Raw genomic sequence first — 20,280 nt, forward strand, 5'->3', positions numbered from 1 at the left:
ATGGCGGCCCGCGCCAAGCTGCCGTGGCGGCCGGCGGCGGAGGCGGCGGCTCGCGGGCGGCGGCGGCCGCTGCGGACCGTGGTGGCGTGGAGAGGCAGAACGGAGTGGGACCAGGTGATGGTGGGGCTGTACTGCAGGGACAGCCGGCTGCAGCAGGAGGCGCTGGACCGGGTCTCGGCCTGGAAGAGTCGGTACGGGCGGTGCGGGGATCCTGCCTGCCGGCGCGCAGCGCTCGCGACCCCTCGCGGCGGTTGTGGGGCGGCTGCGGCTCCCCGGGACCCAGCGGGAAGGAGCCGGGGCCGGGGCCGCCGCGTGCTGCAGCGCCCCGGGGCGCAGCGCGGCCGCGAGCGTAGCCAGCGCTGCGGGCGGCCTTTCCCTGTTCCTGCCGCCCCGCCGGGGCCGTCGGGCATCTCCCGCTGCGTTCGCGCTCCTGCGTTCCGTGTGCCCGGTGCTCGCCTCATGGTGCAGAGGAGACAGGAGAGAGGAAAAAAGGCAGGCTGAAACCTTTACTAGCTTTTATTATTATTATTATTATTTTAGGAAGAGCATATCCTTATGTCCTTGTAAGACCATTCTGCGTTTTTCCCTTTATCTCTAGGTATGGCCCTAAAATGCCTCTTGCAGTGGACTGTACTGCTGAACTGGTTCGTTGCAAGGTCCTGGATTCATCCGGCAAACTGAGGTCACACGAGCTCATCCTCTCCTACGGGCTGGCTCTTGTGAGGTAGGGCGCTGAAGGCCGATGTGCTGTGGGGCAAAGGAGGAGATGTGGACAGAACGGTGTTATTTTGCTGCAGTTTCACAATGCATCTCAGAACTCAGTGCTCCTATGAAGTGTGTAGGGAATTTATCTCTGGGATCCCAAGTTTCTCTGCAGCTGTTGATAGTTTTGTGTGTGTTTTTTTTTTTTTAATCTATTCTGTAACCCCATGCAGATTTGTCAACTTGATCACAGAAAGAAAACAGAAAATGGTCAACATTCCTCTGAGACAATTAGCCAGAGAGGTAAAGTTACCTGATAACTTGTATATGCAGTGAATATAAGTACTAGCTATTAACTACTGGAGGAGGGAGTTGTGGGCATTGCTTTTCATTACCGAAATAATGGCTCTAGGTACTAGTTCGTGGGCTGCAGTTTGGTTTGGGCTGCAGTTGCTCAACTGCAAAGCTTTAAAGAGGCTTCATGTAGCTAGATCTAAACTTGTTCTTTTAAAGTTGCATTCAAATTAACACAGGGTGATGTTCATGAAAGTGTTTTGAAGGCCGTGTAATGAAAAATTTTGAATTAGTGCTAAATAGTCCCTCTGATATGTCTACCATCTATTTCTTAGCTGCTGAGATATGGAAAAAGAGTTATGTGTTCTCCAGAGAGAAAATTTATACTACATAAAACATATACAAAGTGCACTTAGTACACGAAACACACTTAATCATATACTGATAGCGGTTGGTGTTTTCATCTTGTCATCTTCTCTTGTTTGAAATAAGCTTCTCTGCTCTGTACAAAGGAAAAGTTGGCGGTGTAATTGCAGTTGCAGAAACAACCTGAATTCTGTTACTGACTATTGAGTCAAGCATCATACTAGGATCTGAACAACAAGTTTTGAAAGTGAATTCCAGACAGTATTTGTCACTCTACCATATGTAGTCAGAGAGTGAGAATATTGAACTGACCTTTTCCTGTTTGTTTATTTTTAAGCAATATATATTGCTTCTCACCTTTTAAATTCAGATGCTGAAATAAACTGTTGCTAATGCTTCATCAAGCTTCAAAATAGTGATCTTGCACAGAAAAGGTCAGTTATCCTCAAGAAAGTGGAAAACATGCAGCTTGCAGTATATATGATTTGAGTATCAAACTGTCATCCGGAAGGTTCTATCAGTTTAAATACAAATTAATTATGCCTTAGCATCTCATTAAATTATACGTAATGTCTCTGTCTGTCTGAAAATACATCCATTTTTCATAAGCAGCATTGAAGAACTATAAAATCCTTAGTTTGTATGGAAGAGTAGCTCTCTGTATCTCTATGGCATCAGAGGAGGTGACCCCAATCAACCTTGAGGAGGGAAGCTTGTTGAACAGCAGTGCAGGAGTAGCCCAGAAGAGGCTGTTGCTATGTCTGAACCAAAAGCTTTTTGTATGTGTGTGTGCACACGTGTGCAGTTATAGCGTGTTACAGTCATAATTGTGTGGTAATGTCTGTGGCTGTTCCTTTAGGTGGATATCCCCATATGGGTTGTGGATCTCCGTCATGAGCTCACCCATGGAAAGCTACCCCAGCTGGCGCTCTGTCGCAAGGGTGAGTGCCGTCTCAGCAGAGCATCCTCTGCAAGTGTTCCCCTCCGCTCAGAGGTGTACTGGAGTGACGTGCCACTGCGTCCTCCCAGGCCCCACTGCTGTTGTCAGAGGACCTGGGCTGGCTGTGGTGTCTCTAGAAGAACAGCTGCTCCCTGGCCATAGTGCCTTCTGTTTGGGGACCGCACAGGGCGCCTAAAGGCTCGTGGTGGTGGTGACAGCTACGGTGTGAAACACCTGGAAGAAGTTTACCTCTGTCAAACCTGCATAGGTGCCCAGCAGGCTCAGCATGACGGGGGGAGCTGTGGTATGAAATGTCTGGTAGGGGACCACCTCCGTCATATGGAGCTGGTTAAATGGTGTTCTGTGGACAGCATGCAGAATGGAGAACAAAAAAACATGGGAGAAGTGAATATTGCTCTTCCCTTTACGCTGTCTTCCTTCCACATTTTGGAAAGTGGAAAACACAACTGGAAAAAGTCAAAATTTGACTCTTAAAAAGGACTGGAGGTTCTCTGACTTTCTGGGAAGGAATGACTTGTCATTTGATGAAAACAGCCAGCTGTCCTCGTGGAGATGTTAATCTGCCTTCCTGGCTCCAGGCTGTATTGTGCTGTAGGGGAGATGATCAGAGACTTTCTCCTTCTCTGAGAAATAAATACTGGAAACAATAGTTCAGCCCAGTTGTTTCTTCATGGTATGTGGAGCTCATGTCAGTGGAAGAGCTGTAGAGGAAATAGGGACTTGAAAAAAATTCATTTCTGCAAGGTGCAGTAGGTATTGCAAGTTTGACTAAATGACCACCTCCCGGCATGTAAAGGGATTCCCCCATTCCTGGGATTTTTGGGTTAACTACTGAAGTCAGGTAAATAACCTTAATCAAGTTCTCTTGGCTAAGTGAGATACTGAAATGATTGTGGGGGAAAAAAGGGCCTCTCTGCTGTGCATCTGTTTCATTCGTGATTACTGTAGTCTCTGCACAAAATATGAATGTTGTTATAGACACTGTGTTTATCATAGTGATTAAAAAAAAAAAAGACTCATTTTCTGATCAGACCTCCATGCTGGGATTTGGTTTCTGCTTAAATTTGGCCTGGCTTGAGCGAACAGCAATGTAGAAGCATGTAAACTCTTGTTGAAAAAAAGGCAGTGGATGGATGTCACTAGGTCTGTGATGTTGTTTTTCTGTGTTGTCATTCAACTTTTTATTATGGAGTCGTGTGTAATTTCAGAGTTTGACTTGCATACCCCATTTCTTTTCACAGTGCAGGTTAGCAACATGCCACATACATATGTTAAAAATGTCTCACTGAGAAGAGAATGTGTGTTCTCCTGTAGGCTGTGATGTTGTACTAGACTGGCTGCGAAAGACGTACTGGAGTCGTCAGCTGGGCAATAATTTGTGTGAAGAAAGTGAAGATGAGGATGAACAGGAAGATACTGAAGCAAATACAGAGATGGACAGTGACACATGGGAAATTCAAACCCTGCAGCATGAGGCCTGTCAGAAACATAAGGAATTCCATGGTAAGTGTTCCTAAAACTGCATCAGATAAAAGATTTGTGTCTTTCCCATGCTAGAGAAAAGAGTCATCTTCTACCGCCCCAAAACCTAAGGATGTGCTTCTGCTAATGTTATGGGACTGCTCTTTGGGTCTTGAGAGATTCTTGGGGTGAAGGGTTTTTTGGGTTCTTTTTGGTGGTGGTGGTGGTTTTTTATATATTAACTTGATGCATTTGTGGCATAACATCTCATACTTCTATTGGATATTCATTACCCTGATCAGTAACAGCAGTTACACTGATGTGGTCTAGGGCCAAGCCTTGTAAATTCTAGTTGCAGTTCATGATTCTACCACTGAGGCCACTAATGAGAAGGACATGGTCCTTCTACAGCCATTGACACTTGTAGATTCATAATTTAAGCAAGAGTAAGATAAAGGCAGTTCAGTCTGTTTCTAAATACTTGGTATGTGAACAGGAAATAAGTGTAGTTGTTAGCAGTATTTAAAAAATCACTGTTAACTCAGCCTGTACATAGTTTGATGAGATGCCAGGTGCAGAACACAGAGACATTTAGCAACTTGATCCAAGATCAAGTACTTTTCTAAAAGTAGTTTTCTAGTTTGGTTGACTTATTGGAGGAAGCCTTCTAGTCTGACTCGAGCAGGAGCTCAGGCTAGATGATTAGTCTGAGTTTGATAGCTGTAAGGTAGCAAAAAGTAGCTCAAACAACAATACCAGCTAATCATAAATTTTCTGACAAAACTTGGTCTGCTTATGGGAAGTAACTCCGTCCAACAGGTTGTAGGAGCTGTATTCAAGCTCTAGAGGTTTACAGAAGTTCTAAATCGACCCTTGCTATTTCCTGGAAGGCCAGTCTAGGTGACTATAATGGCTTTTCTGGCTTAAGATCTATTTCTTACAAGGCAGAATTACAGAATGGTTGAGGTTGGAATGGACTTCTAGAGATCATCTAGTTCAACCCCCCTGCTGAAGTGGGGACACCTAGAGCACATTGCACAGGGTGGCATCCAGGCAGGTTTTGAAGATCTCCAAAGAAGGAGACTCCACAGCCTCTCTGGGCAGCCTGTTCCAGGGCTCTGCCACCCTCACAGGAAAGAAGTTCTCTGTCATATGGAGATGGAACTTCTTGTGTTTTAATTTATACCCTTTACCCTTTGTCCTGTCACTGGCCACCACCGAGAAGCGTTTGGCCCCATCCTCTTTACATTCTCCTCTCAGGTATTTGTACATGTTGATAAGATCCCTTCTCATTCTTCTCTTCTCCAGGCTAAACAGGACCAACTCGCTTAGTCTTTCCTCATAACGATAGATGCTCTAGTCGCTTAATCTATGCCAGACCCTCTCTAGAAGCTCCACTACTGGGGAGCCCAGAACTGCACCCGGTATTCCAGGTGCGGCCTCACCAGAGCTGAGGAGAGGGGCAGGATCCCCTCCCTCGACCTGCTGGCAACACTCTTGCTAACACAGGCCAGAATCCCAGTGGCCTTCTTGGCCACAAGGGCACATTGCTGACTCACGGTTAACTTCTTGTCAAGCAGGATTCCCAAATCCCTCTCCACTGAGCTGGTTTCCAGGAGGCCAATCCCTAATCTCTACTGCTCTTCGATATTCTGATCTGTATTCCTCCCCAGGGGCAGGACTCTGGACTTGTTCTTCTTGAACCTCATGAGGTTCCTCTCTGCCCAACTCTCCAGCCTGTCCAGGTCCCTCTGAATGGCAGCACAGCCCTCTGAAACACAAACTTGCTCAGGGTGCCCTCTGTGCTCTCGTCCAAGTCATTTATGAACAAGTTCAACAGCACTGGGCCCAGTACTGACCTCTGGGGGACACCACTGGCCACAGGCCTACAACTAGACTCAGCCCTGTTTGTCACCACCATCTGAGCTCTGCCATCCAGCCAGTCCTCAATCCACCCCGATGTCCACTCATCTAACCCCCACTTCCTGAGCTTCCCGATGAAGTTGTTATGGGAGACAGTGTCAAAAGCCTTGATGAAGTCAAAGCAGTACACATTCACTGCTCTCCCCTCATCCATCTATCCAGTCATCCTATTGTAGAAGGCTATCAGGTTGATTAAACTCAATTTCCCCTTGGTGAATCCATGCCGACTACTCTTGATCACCTTTTCCTTGACAAAAATCCCTTCTAGATACCTTCATAGTGGGCTCCTTGGTAGCTACAGTACCTGCAATTCAGCTATGTTAGCTACACTAGTCTTGTGCTTTGAGACTAATACAGAATTAGTTAGAACGATTGAAAACTACAGGCTATATCTAAATTTTGGAACCCAACAGCTAAATTCCTGGTTTGATCCCTCATGATGAAAACAAAATAAATCACATGAGTCCGGGGAGGGGACAGAAGTCTTCAGAGTGTTGTCTGACTTTGGATTTGTTATTTCATTTCATTGACATGTTCAGCAGAACTAAACAGCTTGCCAAGATACTTTTGGAGATAGATGACAAATTTCCAGGGTACCAAAGATCCCTTGTACAGCAAGGCAGGTTTATGCATTCCCTGTGTAAGTCATATATTTATGTTTATTTCTAGAAAAAGTCAAAGATGTGCTGATATCCTACAAGAACGAGCAGTTCCGAGTAAGTGCTATCTGATCATCAGCTCTTTTTTTTTTTTTTTTTTTTTTTTTTTTTCCTTCACCTTTCCTGCATTGGGGCAATAAGTCTTGTCTTCATTCTTTTTGCAAATTGATGAGCTGATGCTCTTGGTGAGACCTCATTTGAAATACCTGAGAGCTAGAACAACTAAATTGCTGTGGTAGAACTTTATTTAATATGATTCTAGAGGGTGCACTATTTTTCTTTTTGGGTGCTCTGTATCCTTCCACAGTTAGAATCTATCAAGAAGGGGATCCTGGAGTGCATTAGGAAGAGCATTGCTAGCAGGTTGAGGGAGATGATCCTCGCCCTCTCCTCAGCTCTGGTGAGGCCGCACCTGGAGTCCTCTGTCCAGTGTTGGATTCCCCAATGCAAGAGAGACATGTAATTGGATTGAAAATATGCTATGGGTTTATTCTTTTATCTTTTAACAACAGATAGCTTATGCATGTAAATAATTGTTTCCTTGAACCATGAGAGCAATTGAATTTTCCAAATTTCAGATAAACATTACTTAAAACTTTTTTAGAGTGTGTGTATATATATATATGTGTGTGTGTGTGTGTGTGTGCATCTAAAGCCCTTAACATGGATGGACATAGCAGCAAAACTGTAGCTCTCTTACTGTGGTTAAAATATAATGTGTAAATGTCTATTTTATCTGTACCTTTTTTCATGTAGGAAGGAGAACTGTTGATAGCAGAAGTTATCTTTGTAACAATATAACTGTGTGGTTCCTGATCAGATCCTATACAAATACTTCTCTAGCTATTTGTTAATTCATTACTATACTTAAAGTTTTTAGGGTGTAAACCAGGGCAAAATCAGCTTTCTGATGGAGACTGTGTACTTTGTTGCCCAGTTGTGCCTTTGGGCAAGTCAGTCACAGTGTTTAGACCATGTCTTTATGCTTTTTGTCATATAAAGTATATCTTCCATCTAGTGCTACTATTGGGCATATAGGTTAAGTGAGCTAATTACAGTCCTGAGAATCATGTATTTCAAACCAATGAGTTATTATTTCTGCTGGTTAGACACTCGGCTGACTACAGATTGCCTAGATGGCTGTGTTGGTTTGATACTTAAATCTTCTGTGTGCATAATATGATCAGGAAGAAAAAAAACAAAAACAACTTGTTCTGAATAGGTAGCCTGTACCCCAGTACTTTCTTTATGTGGAATTAATGATTCAAAATGAGTCTGCCCCAGTCTGTGCTGAAGTCAAGGAGAGCAAGTATTAGGACAAGAATGAAGACATCAGAAGTGTTTTTTAATGCAAGCTTTTCCAGAGTACGACATAACTTACATGAACTTTTAATGTTTCCATGGTAAGAGGTAATTCCTCCCCTTTAAATGGTATTGAGGAAGTAAATATGGCATGTGCATCTACTCTTCATAGCAATGCCTCTTTTGCTGCAACTACCAGGAGATGGTACATTATCTACTCTGTACTAATGCTTGGATTTCTTCCTTCGCTCAGGTTATGCAGACAGTGCAATCAATTTCAAAGTCCCGAGAACTGTGGTCTAATTCTTCTTCAGAGGTAGACTGGATTTTGGCTCAGATCAAAGACCTGATGCAAGAGAACAGGTACAGTCATAGAACTGCCGATGGGGTTGGAAGGGACCTCTGGGGAACATCTGGTCCAATCCATCTGTTCAAGCAGAGTCATCTGAAGCAGGTTGCTCAGGACCATGTCAGTTCAGGTTTTTGAATACCTCCAAGGTGGATCCAAGACTCCACAACATCTCTGGGAAACCTGTGCTAGTGTTCAACCGTCCCTTCAGAAAAGTGTTTTCTTATGTTCAGGTGTCCTCTGTTTAAGTTTGTGCCCATTGCCTCTTATCCTGCCATTAGGCACCACTGAGAAGAATCTGTCCCAATCCTCTTTATGCCCTTAATTCAGATATGTAGAAATGTTGATAACCTTCCATTGAACCTTGTCTCCTCGAGGCCCAGTAGTCCGAGCTCTCCCTGCCTCTCCTCACATGAGAGATGCTCCAATCCATTGATCATCTTTGTGGACTTTCAGTGAAGTTGCTCCAGTAAATCCATGTCTTTGTTGTACTGCATAGCCCAGAACTGGACACAATGTTCCAGATGTGATCTGATCTTGTTCTCTGTCATTTGCAGCTGCATGAGGTATATTCAGCATGGGTAGTGTGGACATCCGAAGGAATCCAGCATGCACCTCAACTATCAAATTACATCTTCCCCCAGAAGACTTAAACTTAGAATTTAAACTATAGCAAATTCCATTTGTGATTTGAGGCAAGCAAGGATTTGCTTTCCTGTGATTAGCCTCTGAAACAATTTAGTTGGTTTTACAATTCCAGACTTCAAGCCAAGCCTGTAGAAAGGAAGCATGTACTTTTTTGGATTAGAAGAGCTTTGGGAGTGAGTGGCTAGCACTTATTTCTGTTACTTAACAGATTCTCCTTCCACTGCTTTTGCCTCTTCCTTTAAGCCGTGTTAACTCCAGTAAGCCCTGGGAATGGTGTGTCAGGTGCTTTTACTCTGTGTTTCTGTTGGCCTTGACAGTAGATGTCAGGAAGGCAAGCCGCAGTCATGGATGGTTTGAATATATTCACATATATGCTTGTTCTTGGGAGCTGGCAGAGCCAAAGCAAGGTGGAGTCATGAGATGCAGGGGAGTGTGGAAGTTCTGGTAACTCAACTTATTTTTCCTCAGGAGTCTCTCATTCCTCTCACCCAGATCAGGAAATAAGAGAGAAATGGGCCAAGGAACTTGGTTGGTACCTTGCTTCAAAGCAGGATAAGTGAGCTAGCGTAATGGGAAACTAAGTGCTGAGCATAGGTCTGCTGCTGAAACAACCTGAGCTACTAATGTGGATGGTGTTAGCTTCCAAGTCCTTGAACAGGCCCTGGTCATACATCACACAGCAGCTCTTTGGAGAAATGCTGGTATTCAGAAATGCAGAAACGTGAGTTGCCACACTCAGCAGACAAATCACAAGTGCACTCCCTCTTACGGAGGGGAAGACAAAGATTTGGGTTATTTGCATTGCTGGTTAGAGCCCTCAGAATGGCAGAGCCACCTCTAGAATTTGACCCTCTTTCGCATAGCATAACTTTGGGCATCAGCTTCATCTCTGTTTTTTTTTATTCTATCATCCAGATCCAACTTTTAAAGAACACAAATTGTTATATTTATAGCTAATGGTAGTGTATGCATATCTCCAGCTTCTGGAGCAGATGCTCTGAGTAGTGATGTCTTTTAACCTCCTACATGTTTTCTTTGGGAGTCAACAGTGATTAAATGCGACTCCCAGAAATGATTCATGCATATGCCTCTGCCTCTTTTTATTAATAATACTATATACTATACTATGTGTTGAAAATCAGACCCCATCACACTTTCTTTTCCACTGATCTTTATATAGCAACATTAATACAGAAATTCAGCACAGAGTTTCTCTTAAATGCAAATTTAATCTTTTTTTTGGAGGGAATTCTCCATTAAATGTTAATGTGTGAAGGGACATAGATTCTCTTAACCTTTCAGAAGCTTAATCAAAGTTGTATCCTCAATAGCCCTTGCTACCAATCCATTCTGCAGTTGTAGCCATCTGACATTTGTGTGAGAGAAGATGCTGGAAAAGAAATGATTACACAAGCAATTACAACAGAAAGTCACTGCTTTCCCCCGCCTCAAATACCACAGTGTTAATTGCTTCTGTTTTTTGTGTGTGCTGGAACTCTCATCCTGTATCAGTTCCATGGAGCTTGTGCCTAATGGCCTCCCTGTGGACAAAGTTTTCTGAAGGACTGACTGACAGTCATTCCTTTGCAAATGAAAATGTGGTTGCTACTGCAGTCTGTGTATTTTCTGTGTATTAATTGAAGGACTTGCAGGAAACTTCTTACTTTAATACAGAATTTTTCATTAAAAAAAATCGAGAAGAGCAAGGTGGAAGGCAGGCAGGCAGAAAAAACAAACAAAAAAAACCCAAAAATGTTTGTGACTTCATTAGGTTAGAATATATGAGTTATGAATTCAAGGGTAACAGGGCTTTTAAGATCTCTTAAATATGTCAAGTCATCTGTGAAAATACTTTTCTAATTTAGAATCCCTGTGTAATTCTGTGTAAAACCTTTCATCTCTTCTATCAGCATGTCTTATGATTAGGACTGTGCAGAAAGCAGGAGGTTCTTTTAGAGGTAAAGCAAAATGAGCTGCTTACTGCAAAGAATCTTTTGCCCTCTGCTCCATGGAGCTAACCCAGTGGGCCTTCCCTAGTCAAATGTGCTTCTCTATGGAAACTACCATCTGCATGGAGTTAAATAGTGATGAGCAGTTGTTACATGTAAGAATAATAGTAATTAGCTTGGAACAACTACCAGAGAAGAGGAGAATTGAAACTGAATTTGGTTTTCAGAATAAATTACATTCTGTATTTTGCCTTCATAAAAAGTTGGTGTCCCATCATATCACCTACCTCAGACAAAATGATAGTATTTGTGTTGTTTCTGCCTTCAGATATTTGACTTGTTATTTGCGTTTATTAAAACCCTATATTGGATCCAGATCATGCCTGGATGTTTAGATTTGGAAATCATTCCTATCTGAGAAAACATTAACATTTTTTATCCGTTCTTTGCCAACATAACTTATACTTAACGTGAGTCATACCATTCCACATCTAAACAGTCCGATTTTGAAAACAGTTGTTTTTGTGGAATTTATTTGATATTTGAAAATGAATGTCTTTATTTTTATGCTCAGTGTTGGGTTTGGCTCTGTATCCTTGCATGTTACTAAACACTGAACTCAGTAGAAGCCCATGGCTGGGTATAGTGATAGCTATGGAAATTTTACTTCTGTCCCTTCTGCTGTATTTTAATTTCAACTCAGTTGACTGGTGTCCTCAGTCTCCCACTTTACTTGTATTAAGGCAGTTTGATAGCATATGAGTCCTTGAGCTGGACCATGTGGTGCTGTCCAGCTAAATGTAGTTCAGATGATAGCTGTGAGGGGAGGAGATTTCCAGAAAAAAAGAAGCTTTATCTGTTGTAGGGAAGAACAGTTGTGATCCAACAGCAGCTTGTCTGTTGACCAAGTATGTAAATGGGGTATTAAGAAGTGCCTTGACACCACAGATCCAGAAGGCCTGCTTTTCCTCTAGTTTATAATCTAGTTTAATAAATTTAATCTAGTCCTGTTGGTTAGAGGTTCTCAAATCTTGTCTGACATGCTTGTAGAAGGCATAGATGATACTGCAATTACAGGTATTTCAGTATTATAAATACTTTAAAACAAAAATTTATATGCTGCTTATGAAATACCAGTGGTAGCTATTTTCCTATGCAATTTGAGTTATGTTTTCTTCACAGTTTTGTTTCTGTTTCAGTTTGCACAACTACACATCACCTCCAATTCCAATGGGATATAGCTATCCCAAAGCCGATATAAGATTTTAGTGCCCTACTGCAGGCTACAGCACCTCCTTTTAGTTGGGGCCATTTATATGATGCATATAATTACAAATATTTGTAACAAATATTTGTTACAGGCTAGTACAGGTAATATTTTTGAAATGCAAAAGCATAAGTGACATTAACGAGGCTCTCTCATTGTTCTAGAGAGACAGTGGCTGAAGCTCTTCTCAGTGATGGCTTTCTCATCCCGACAGTGGAATGTCTCAAGGTGTTAAATATCAAGTATGAAGGTTAGTGTCTCTAGCACCACATAAATAAAAAGTGCATAGTTAGTGTAATGTGCGGTCCTGTTCCTTTTTCTCTCATATTGACAGCTGTAATGCTCTGTATGTTATTCATACGTCTAGGTCCTTAAACATCTTCTTACCTCTTCTCCTGATCCTTTTAAGAACTCTGAGTTCTGCATGGCTAAGGAGATTTCTTCAAAAGCTGGCATCTCTGTCCATAGCTGTCCTAGTTACTGATTTCATGAATTCCTACTAATTAATTTTCTACATTAAGGATTTGAAGCACATCAAAAGTAATGGGGATGTATTTTTCACTTTATTCATCTCCGTTTTATCTTAGTTCCACACTGCTGTACACAGATTTGGAAATGCTTAAATTTTCTTCAAGGAAATTTGGTATCTAGAAGCAATGAAAAATAATAGTTTGTGTATCTTCCTGGGACTTTTTTGAAACATCAGCCAAGAAACCTTCCAGTCAAATTCATTAAGTTTCTTTAATTATAATGTAGTAGTAAGATTTTAGGAGCTTTTGCTCAGTGAACCTTCTCTTTGAAGTGTATTTTTAAGATAGAACAGTTCTTTGTTATGTGGACAATAAGCTGAAATTGGCCAGGGATTAGGAAAACAGAAGTAAATTTTCGTGCAGTTTACTAACAAACTTTTATATTAAGTACGTTGCTTATTTTAGTTTCCTAGTATAGAAAATGAATAGCTCCAAGTTCAGTGGTGTTTCCAGAACAGAACATGGAACCAGTGATTTCAGTACAAGCTACTTAGTTTGCAACAGTTACTGCACCAATGTTTTATAATGAGTGCTTTTCTTTCCATCAGTGATTTTGCCTGCTTTCCTTCTTTTTGTTGCAGTAAATAAAGCGATACTACGGTTCAAAATTCCTCAGACGTTTTACTGCTTCTGGCAGCCCTTGTTGACAGGCCTTCTTTCCCGAAGCTTTACACAGATCCTAATCGAGAAGATGTTTACAGAGCTCAAGGAAGGTTCAGACTCTTCAGAACTTCGGCCCCAGTTCCTGATCAGCTGGATTTCTGAGATGCTGACTAGCATTGCTAGAGTTAATGCAGGTGAGTCAATCTGCAATTTGTGTGAAGAAAATGTAAGAGTCTCTTCTACACCACTGCAAGGACTGGAAGGGTGGTGAGTACTTGAGATGGGAAGTGTAATCAGTATGCTTTATGAGCACTTCAACATTGCATTTCTCATACTTTTTTTAACTGGTAGACTTGTGTGTCATGCATTTCTCATCAAAAATGGGAATTACTATTTCTTTGGCAGCTTTACTGTGTCTTCCTCAAGATGTGAAAAGCCCATCTCTTCTATGAGAAATCAGCCTCTTGAGGGATGTTTTTTTCAAGATAAAGTTAATTCTAGTAGCTTGATTACCAAGTATAGATAACAAACAGACATGTCATAAGCAAATTCTTGAGAGTCCCTTCTTCTCAGTTCTTTATTCACTTAACTCAAGCATGCCTTTGTAAGATACTTGCATAGTCTTGATATCCTCTTTTAAATCCCATCCCAGGATTTGTCATGCTTTATAAACTTAGGTGAAAGTAATAAGTAATCTTTGCTTTCTATCCCTAATTCCTTAGAACCATTAAAGTTGACAAACTGTAGGTTTCATTCCAGAGACAGCTGCACTTTATTCCACCCATTAGAAGACCTTTAATTATTTGAAGTGTGTCATAGGAGTTATATCAACTGGACTTTCATATTGAGATCTGGGCCAGCAGGAGATTTCCAGCTAGTGTCACGTTGCCACCTCGTCTTTCTTTCTGTCAGTCAGACTTAGTGAACACCAAGATATTGCAAGTACTTGTGGCAGTCACAGGTTCGGATTTGTTTGATGCTTTCAGTCAGCGCTGAGTGTGTCAAGATCCCTGAACATGAGTCATTACCAGCTGTTAAATCTACTTGCAGTGCTGTCTAGAACGGTTTTGGGTCTTGGAAGCTCAACAGCATTTACTGGAGACAGTATCATACAAACACAGCTCCATGACTCCCACATCTGCGATGGCATGCACAGTGCCAGCTTGGGAACCTCTGCAACTCACTGTTTATCAAATTCTATCTATCTACATTCTGTAGAGCTGATTTATCTGTCACTGCATTGCCAATTACTTCCAACAACCTTGGCACATTTGGTCAGCAAATCTGATCTTGAAATTGGTTTGGAATGCAAGCTTGTTTGAGGATCAAGGCTGCAGTAGAAATACAAAGGGATGAGGGATGTTTTTTATTTTTGTTTGTTTTTTTGAGTTTTTAGTACCTTATTGTCTTTGTTACTCTTTTTTGCAGGGAAGAAGAAACGCCGATTTAACAAACGGATACATGCGAAGGAGCTATTCCTCCAAAAAGTTCATTTGCATTGGATTAGACTCACTGATAGTTGCTTGGACGCTCCTTGCTGGGCAACTCCACACCTTCTTCAGCTGTAAGTTTGGCCCTGTGAACCTAGAAAGGTGACAGCAGTGCTCTGTAATGGCTTTGGACAACTCACATGTGGTAGGCTGAGTTAAGTCTATGCTCCCTTCCTTTATGTTTTCCAGAAATTATCAGGTATATAAAAAACCATGATTGTTGCTGCTCATCTCTCTATTGATTCTACAAAAGAGAAGCAGCAGGACTTATTGGTTGCTCCTTCAAAAAGAAAGTGGAAATCATCTGGGGAAGCAGGAGAAAAGCAGCCTGTCTGGAAGAAAGTGGCCTATAGCTGAGAAGCGGCTGCTTATACTGGTGCTGTGGGATTAGCGTAGTTGGTAACTTTTTTACATGAAAAAAAGCAAAAGGAAAGTTCACTTATAAAATCAGAAGTCCTTATTTTTTAACACAAAGATAAAACATTCTAGCATACACTTTTTTTAGAATAATCAGCTTTGCTTTTAATAGAGACAAGCAAGCTGTCCTGGAGGAAGCTCAGACTTAAAGGGCTGCTTAGCTTGATAAACCTAAGTGTGGAATCTCTTTTTGCTTCTTAGACTTTTATGCTTTTTTCTTTTTTTTTTCTCTAGGATTCTTACAAGCATGAAACCTCGTTTGCCACGTTCTTCACGGAAGAACCTTCTGTATCTCGCTTCTGTTTACACAGAAGGAGGTGGCCCTTTGTCCAGTCCAGGGCTGTCTTCAGACTCCAGTGAACAGCCAATTTATACTATAGAGAGCTTACAGTGGAGGGCCAGACAAGAAAGTCAGGCTAAAAATCATGAGCAGACTGTAGAGATACAAGAAGATGTGCTAGGGAGACATGATGGTGAAGAGGAAGTGGAAGAAGAAGAAAAGGAAGAGATGGTGACTGAAACAAATCCTTTGGAAGGACTTGCTCATTCTGATAACATGTTGGCCATTGCAGAAAAAAGGGCTGTGCTTCAGGGGTCTGCCTGGCAGATCATTGCAGGTAAAAAGTGACTTCTTTAGACTTGACTATCTACATCACTAGCAAATATTGACAGACATACAAAGGCCCTCTGGGGTCATTCAAAATAGAAGAATCATCTAAACAACTGCAGATTACTTTTATTTTATTTTATTTTATTTTTCAGAACACATGCATATCAACATAGGATTCCTTAAAAGCCATTATAATAATCAGAATACTTTTTCCTGGAGCATGTTGTTGCTGCTTTATTAACTTTTTAAGATCAGGCTCTTTGAAAATCCATGCATAAAATATCACTGTATCCAACTGACGGGGCAGCATATACGCCCTGTGAATGGCAAGGAAAATATGGTCATTTCCTGCATTTCAGCAGTGTGTGCTGAAAGCTTCTGCTTGTCATATTTAGGGCTATTTGAAAGCGTTGTTTGGTTACACTGAGAAGCACTGAATATATGTTGATAAGTTCCAGGTTCAAGGAAATTGAAGTCATGGCATGGTGGCGAGCTAAAGAAAGGAAAAAGGCAAGGAGTTTGTAGAGTGAATAAATGGTTTAGCTAGAGTTTTCCTAAAGGCTAAAGGCCCTGCTTCTACTTTTGTGGCTCCAGTTCCTGTTTACCCAACACTGTTGTTCTGCAATTGGGAATCTCAGTGAGTCCTAAAGAAACTACTGGGTGCAAATGTACTGTTCTGTATCTCCATGTATGTACAAACAGCTCTTTCCATTACAGGAGTATGCAGGGTGAATTTTTTGAGAAGACCGTTTTCAAAGTATGGTTTTTATTTAACATACATAAATACTTCAGGTTCAAATGAAAGCCTGCTCAAAAGAGGTGAATAGTAAGGCTTGCTTCAGAATGCTGTGAGGTTTCTGTTAACAGACACTGCCTCCCAGTGCTTCAGACTGTATAGCCTGCACGAGACTACATGGTTCCAAATGTTTTCCCATTGTCTTCCATATGGCAGTTTCTTTCTTTGGAAGCAATAGTTAAATTAGTGTGAACTCAGATTTGTATCATCGAGCTCTTGCTGAGTACCTGCTTTGCATGGGACAGAACTTGTGGGGATTTTTGTTTTTTGAAAAATCTCTCTGGGGAGCTTAGACTTTTTGTTTATGTGTTAAATATTGTTTTTACCCAGATGAAGTTCAATGGAAAGACTTTCCTATTGGGAAACTCCCAGGTCAGACCGATGATCCTGATGGTCTCATGTTGAGTAATTATTCCATGATGTCCTTACTTGATCAGCCAGTAAGAGATGAGTGGAAATCTCCCAATATGAAGTGAGTAATTTCCGCAGAATTTTGTCCTTGAACCGTGAAGTGTGCATTTATCTCTCTGCCTTGTTCTATAGTGGGAAAATTTCAAGATTCCTGTTTACTTCTGTAATAATCTGAGCAAAATATCTTACTGTTCTTTTTTCATTCATTTGTCAGCTAATGTGCTTATTTCAAAGGACCTTTAAAGTGCTGATGTAACAGGGCAATATTATTCCTCTGGACCTTACTGAATTCTGTGGTGCTGTTCATAAGACGGCACGTACTGATCATGAGTTACTAGCACTGGTAGTGCAGAATTTTTAAAGCCAACTCTATTGAGATTTAGAGCAGAATCTGCTTGAGGAAGCACTGAACTGAAAAACTATAACTGCAAGACCACAGTTCTTCCTATTAAAGAATTAAAGAATTCCACACATCCTCTGGTATCTCTGGTAGCCTCCTGTGTTTCTTTATTTTAACTCTAATTCTCTACCTCCTTGTGGCTGGAGACAAGATATGTTTTTTCTTTCTCTTAGTCTACCTCCCCGAGCTGTTTTCCCACCCCATCCAGGGATCCTGTTGCTGGCAGCATCCCTGCAGATGATAGAGAGCAGATGATCATCAATCCAGCCCAAAGCAGTGAATTTTGAGGCAATAGCCCTTTATTTTATATTTAGCTGTCTGTGCAGATAAACAATTGGGGAAAAAAAGTGACATGCAAGTAGTTGTAGAACAAAGTAACTGGTTATTCAGAGTTCTTTCTCTTTTGAATCCCAGGTAATAAAACACTTTCCCCACTTAACAGTAGTGCAGTTTCATCCCTTCTGGAAAGCAGTTAATTTGCTGTGATGAGCTTGCCCTTGACAACCTCCCTGCAGTAGGTTTGAGGTGGAGAATGATGTTGGTGGCTGTTTCCAGAGTCTCTGTCCAGGAGATGACATGAGGTCCAGGAAGGCCTGAGGGATGAGGTGTGTCTGTGACTGGGAGGAAAGATGACCTCGCTAGCAAGCTGAATTCTGGGCAGTTTCCTTTAGCCAGAGGAAAAACATCTCATCATATATTGGAAGAGGTAGTTGTAATCCTTCTGGGTTGTCCATGTCTGCAAGGCTCCCAGTTTTATCTGAAAAGAGGGATGGGGGGAGGTATTTTGACCATAGGAGGAGAAAGTATCTTTCTCTGAGAAGCTCTGAGCAGCAGTCTCTGCTACCCTGCCAGTTACACAGATCAGGAGAAGACATTGAGCTTTTCAGCGTATAGCTTCAAGCTGTTGTAAATCATACTTCACATATACCTTAATCTTGTTTGTAGAAATATTTTTCTATCCTCTGAGGTTTTGCTTTTGTTCTAACATGGGATGTAAGTTCCTATGATGTTTGGATGCTTTGGAAAAACTTGAATTTCCTTCCTCCCTGGTCCCAAAAGATTGTTTTCTTCAGTGGATATTCTAGTGTGTGATGTGCTGTTGTCAAAATTCATGCTTAGGGTTGCTTTGAAAGCCTCATGACGCTTCAAATAGCTGTGCTCATCCTCAGGCATTTCTTTTTTGTGTGTAAATATAAGTAGTTGCTTATTCCCAGTGTCAGTTTCACTTTACAATAGGAGCAAATTTAGGGGTGGCTTTTCTGAGGGTTGCTGACATGCAGTTGCTTCAAGGCGTGCACCAAAGTGCCCATTTCAGAAATGGGATTCATCCTTTAATGGTCATGGATAATGACTGGATTTCATTGTTTTCAGGATGGCATGTGCAAGCAGGTAAGTGGGACAGCAATTTGTGCTGAAGGGTGAAGATAGTGGGTGGGCAGAGAATACATCCTTGTTCTGGAGGAGCCTCAACTGTACCAGAGACTACTTGAGCTGTCCTTGGGCATAAGGAATAGAGAACATAAACTTGGAAAAGATAACCAGCTTCCTTCGCTAATGTCAGATACCAGGTTTCAAGTGGATCAAGTAGATCTTTTAAAGGCATTTTCTTGTTAAAATGTAGCTTTCCTGCCTTTCCCATCCTCTTAAAATGAATACAAGTGATAAAACACACCCTTAGCATTGTAAGGGTTTGAATTCCTTCTCTTATTAAAGTTTCGTGTAGTGAATCATTTAACTGTGTTCTCCTAATGTTTTTTAAGCTGCATGTTCAGCAGTGCTTTGTGTATTAGAACAGCCTATAAAATCTTATAGCACGTGAAGGAGCAATGTTGGTCATGTTCATGTGTTGTGTGGAGGAATCTTCCAGGGCTTAACCCTAACGAGGTAACTTCTGCAAGGGTAAGGGGTTTTGTTCCTATTTGAGGATGAGCCATCTTCTGTATTTAGAAGTGACTTGACATGCTGTCGAGTGTCACCAAACAGCAACTTCCTTTAAACTCGGTGTCAACAGGCTAGTCCTGCAACCTCTTCCTAAGCCATAGGAATGGCTGGTTTCCTTGTGCCACGTGCTGCGTTTTCTGATCCAGGCATTAGCATTATGGAGGCTGAGGCCGTCCTAGCTGAAAAGGTTTGTTTGCCTTGCTGATAAATCACTTTTCCCATCACAGGGGCATAGAGGGCATAGTGTGTGTGTGCTAAGAGAGGGGAAGGTTCCCCTGCTCACCCAGAGCACCGCGGCTCAGCTCAGTGGGGCAGGGGCCATCTGAACTAAGAAGTTGGCCACAGGAGGCAGCACCAAAGCAGGGAAGATGTCTGCCTGTACCTTCTGTGCACTGCTCCTGATCAGCTTGTGTTCCTAGCTGCAAAGGACAGCTCAGATGAAAACCGTTCTGGTTAGAAAACTGGTCATTTCTCAAGTTATGTCTTCCTACCAAAAGTCTAGTTGCTAATCTTTCCTTTGGTTTGTTCTTGTCTCTGGCACCTCAGGATTGTGCCCCCTCTTAAATGAACTTATGAACACTGTGGCAACTAAATGTCCAGAGCTAGAAGTGAGAAGTGGTATTTTTGGGGGGGAAATGAAAAACTTCTGCTACAACTTCCGTAATGATGTTTAGAATGCAATCACGACTGTGGTGATGCAAGCTTCTAAACTGGTTTGGTTGCTTATGTAGCTTATTTCTCTTCCTTTTACAGCTCTGCAGAACTGAACTTTCCTGTGACAGGAGGATTGTTATGGACCCAGAACGACTTCCATAAAATAAAAAGTGGCCTTCAACTTTTCTGAAACAGCAGACTGCCCTCCAGCTTTCAGTATTGCACAAGTGGCATGGAAGAACGACAGAGAAATAGCGACCACTCCAGGACTTTTTCCTTTCTTTTTTTTCTTTTTTTTTTCTCTGTTTTCTTTTTTTTTTTCTCTTTTTTTCTGAATGAAGATTTACTAATTTTGAACATGTACTGTAATTTTGACCATTTTACTTAATAAAGGAGTGAAAATTTAAGTCCCATGAATAAATGTGTCTTTAACCACTATCATGAACTTATAGCCCTAGCTGATTTTTTTTTTAATACAGTTACTATACTTTGGAATCATCTACCATTCTTTCCCCGCCCCCAGTTAAACGCCCTTGACTAAAGGCAA

General features: G+C 41.7%; 1 protein-coding gene across 1 annotated transcript; it reads left to right on the top strand.

Moving 5' to 3' along the window:
• LAS1L (LAS1 like ribosome biogenesis factor) lies at positions 1–19,961 on the top strand. The gene is made up of 13 exons (XM_088527432.1): positions 1–191; positions 599–724; positions 936–1,005; positions 2,222–2,303; positions 3,638–3,826; positions 6,377–6,423; positions 7,922–8,031; positions 12,046–12,131; positions 12,993–13,208; positions 14,443–14,578; positions 15,156–15,538; positions 16,658–16,799; positions 19,833–19,961. The coding sequence occupies exons 1-13, from the start codon at positions 1–3 to the stop codon at positions 19,921–19,923; spliced, it is 1,869 nt and encodes a 622-aa protein (XP_088383558.1). The 3' UTR covers positions 19,924–19,961.
• Positions 19,962–20,280: the final 319 nt, after the last annotated feature.

The sequence above is a fragment of the Tinamus guttatus genome, unplaced genomic scaffold (genome assembly GCF_059628265.1).
Source record: "Tinamus guttatus ecotype Peru unplaced genomic scaffold, ASM5962826v1 Tinamus_guttatus_pri_ptg000287l, whole genome shotgun sequence".
NCBI classification, from domain to species: Eukaryota; Metazoa; Chordata; class Aves; order Tinamiformes; family Tinamidae; genus Tinamus; species Tinamus guttatus.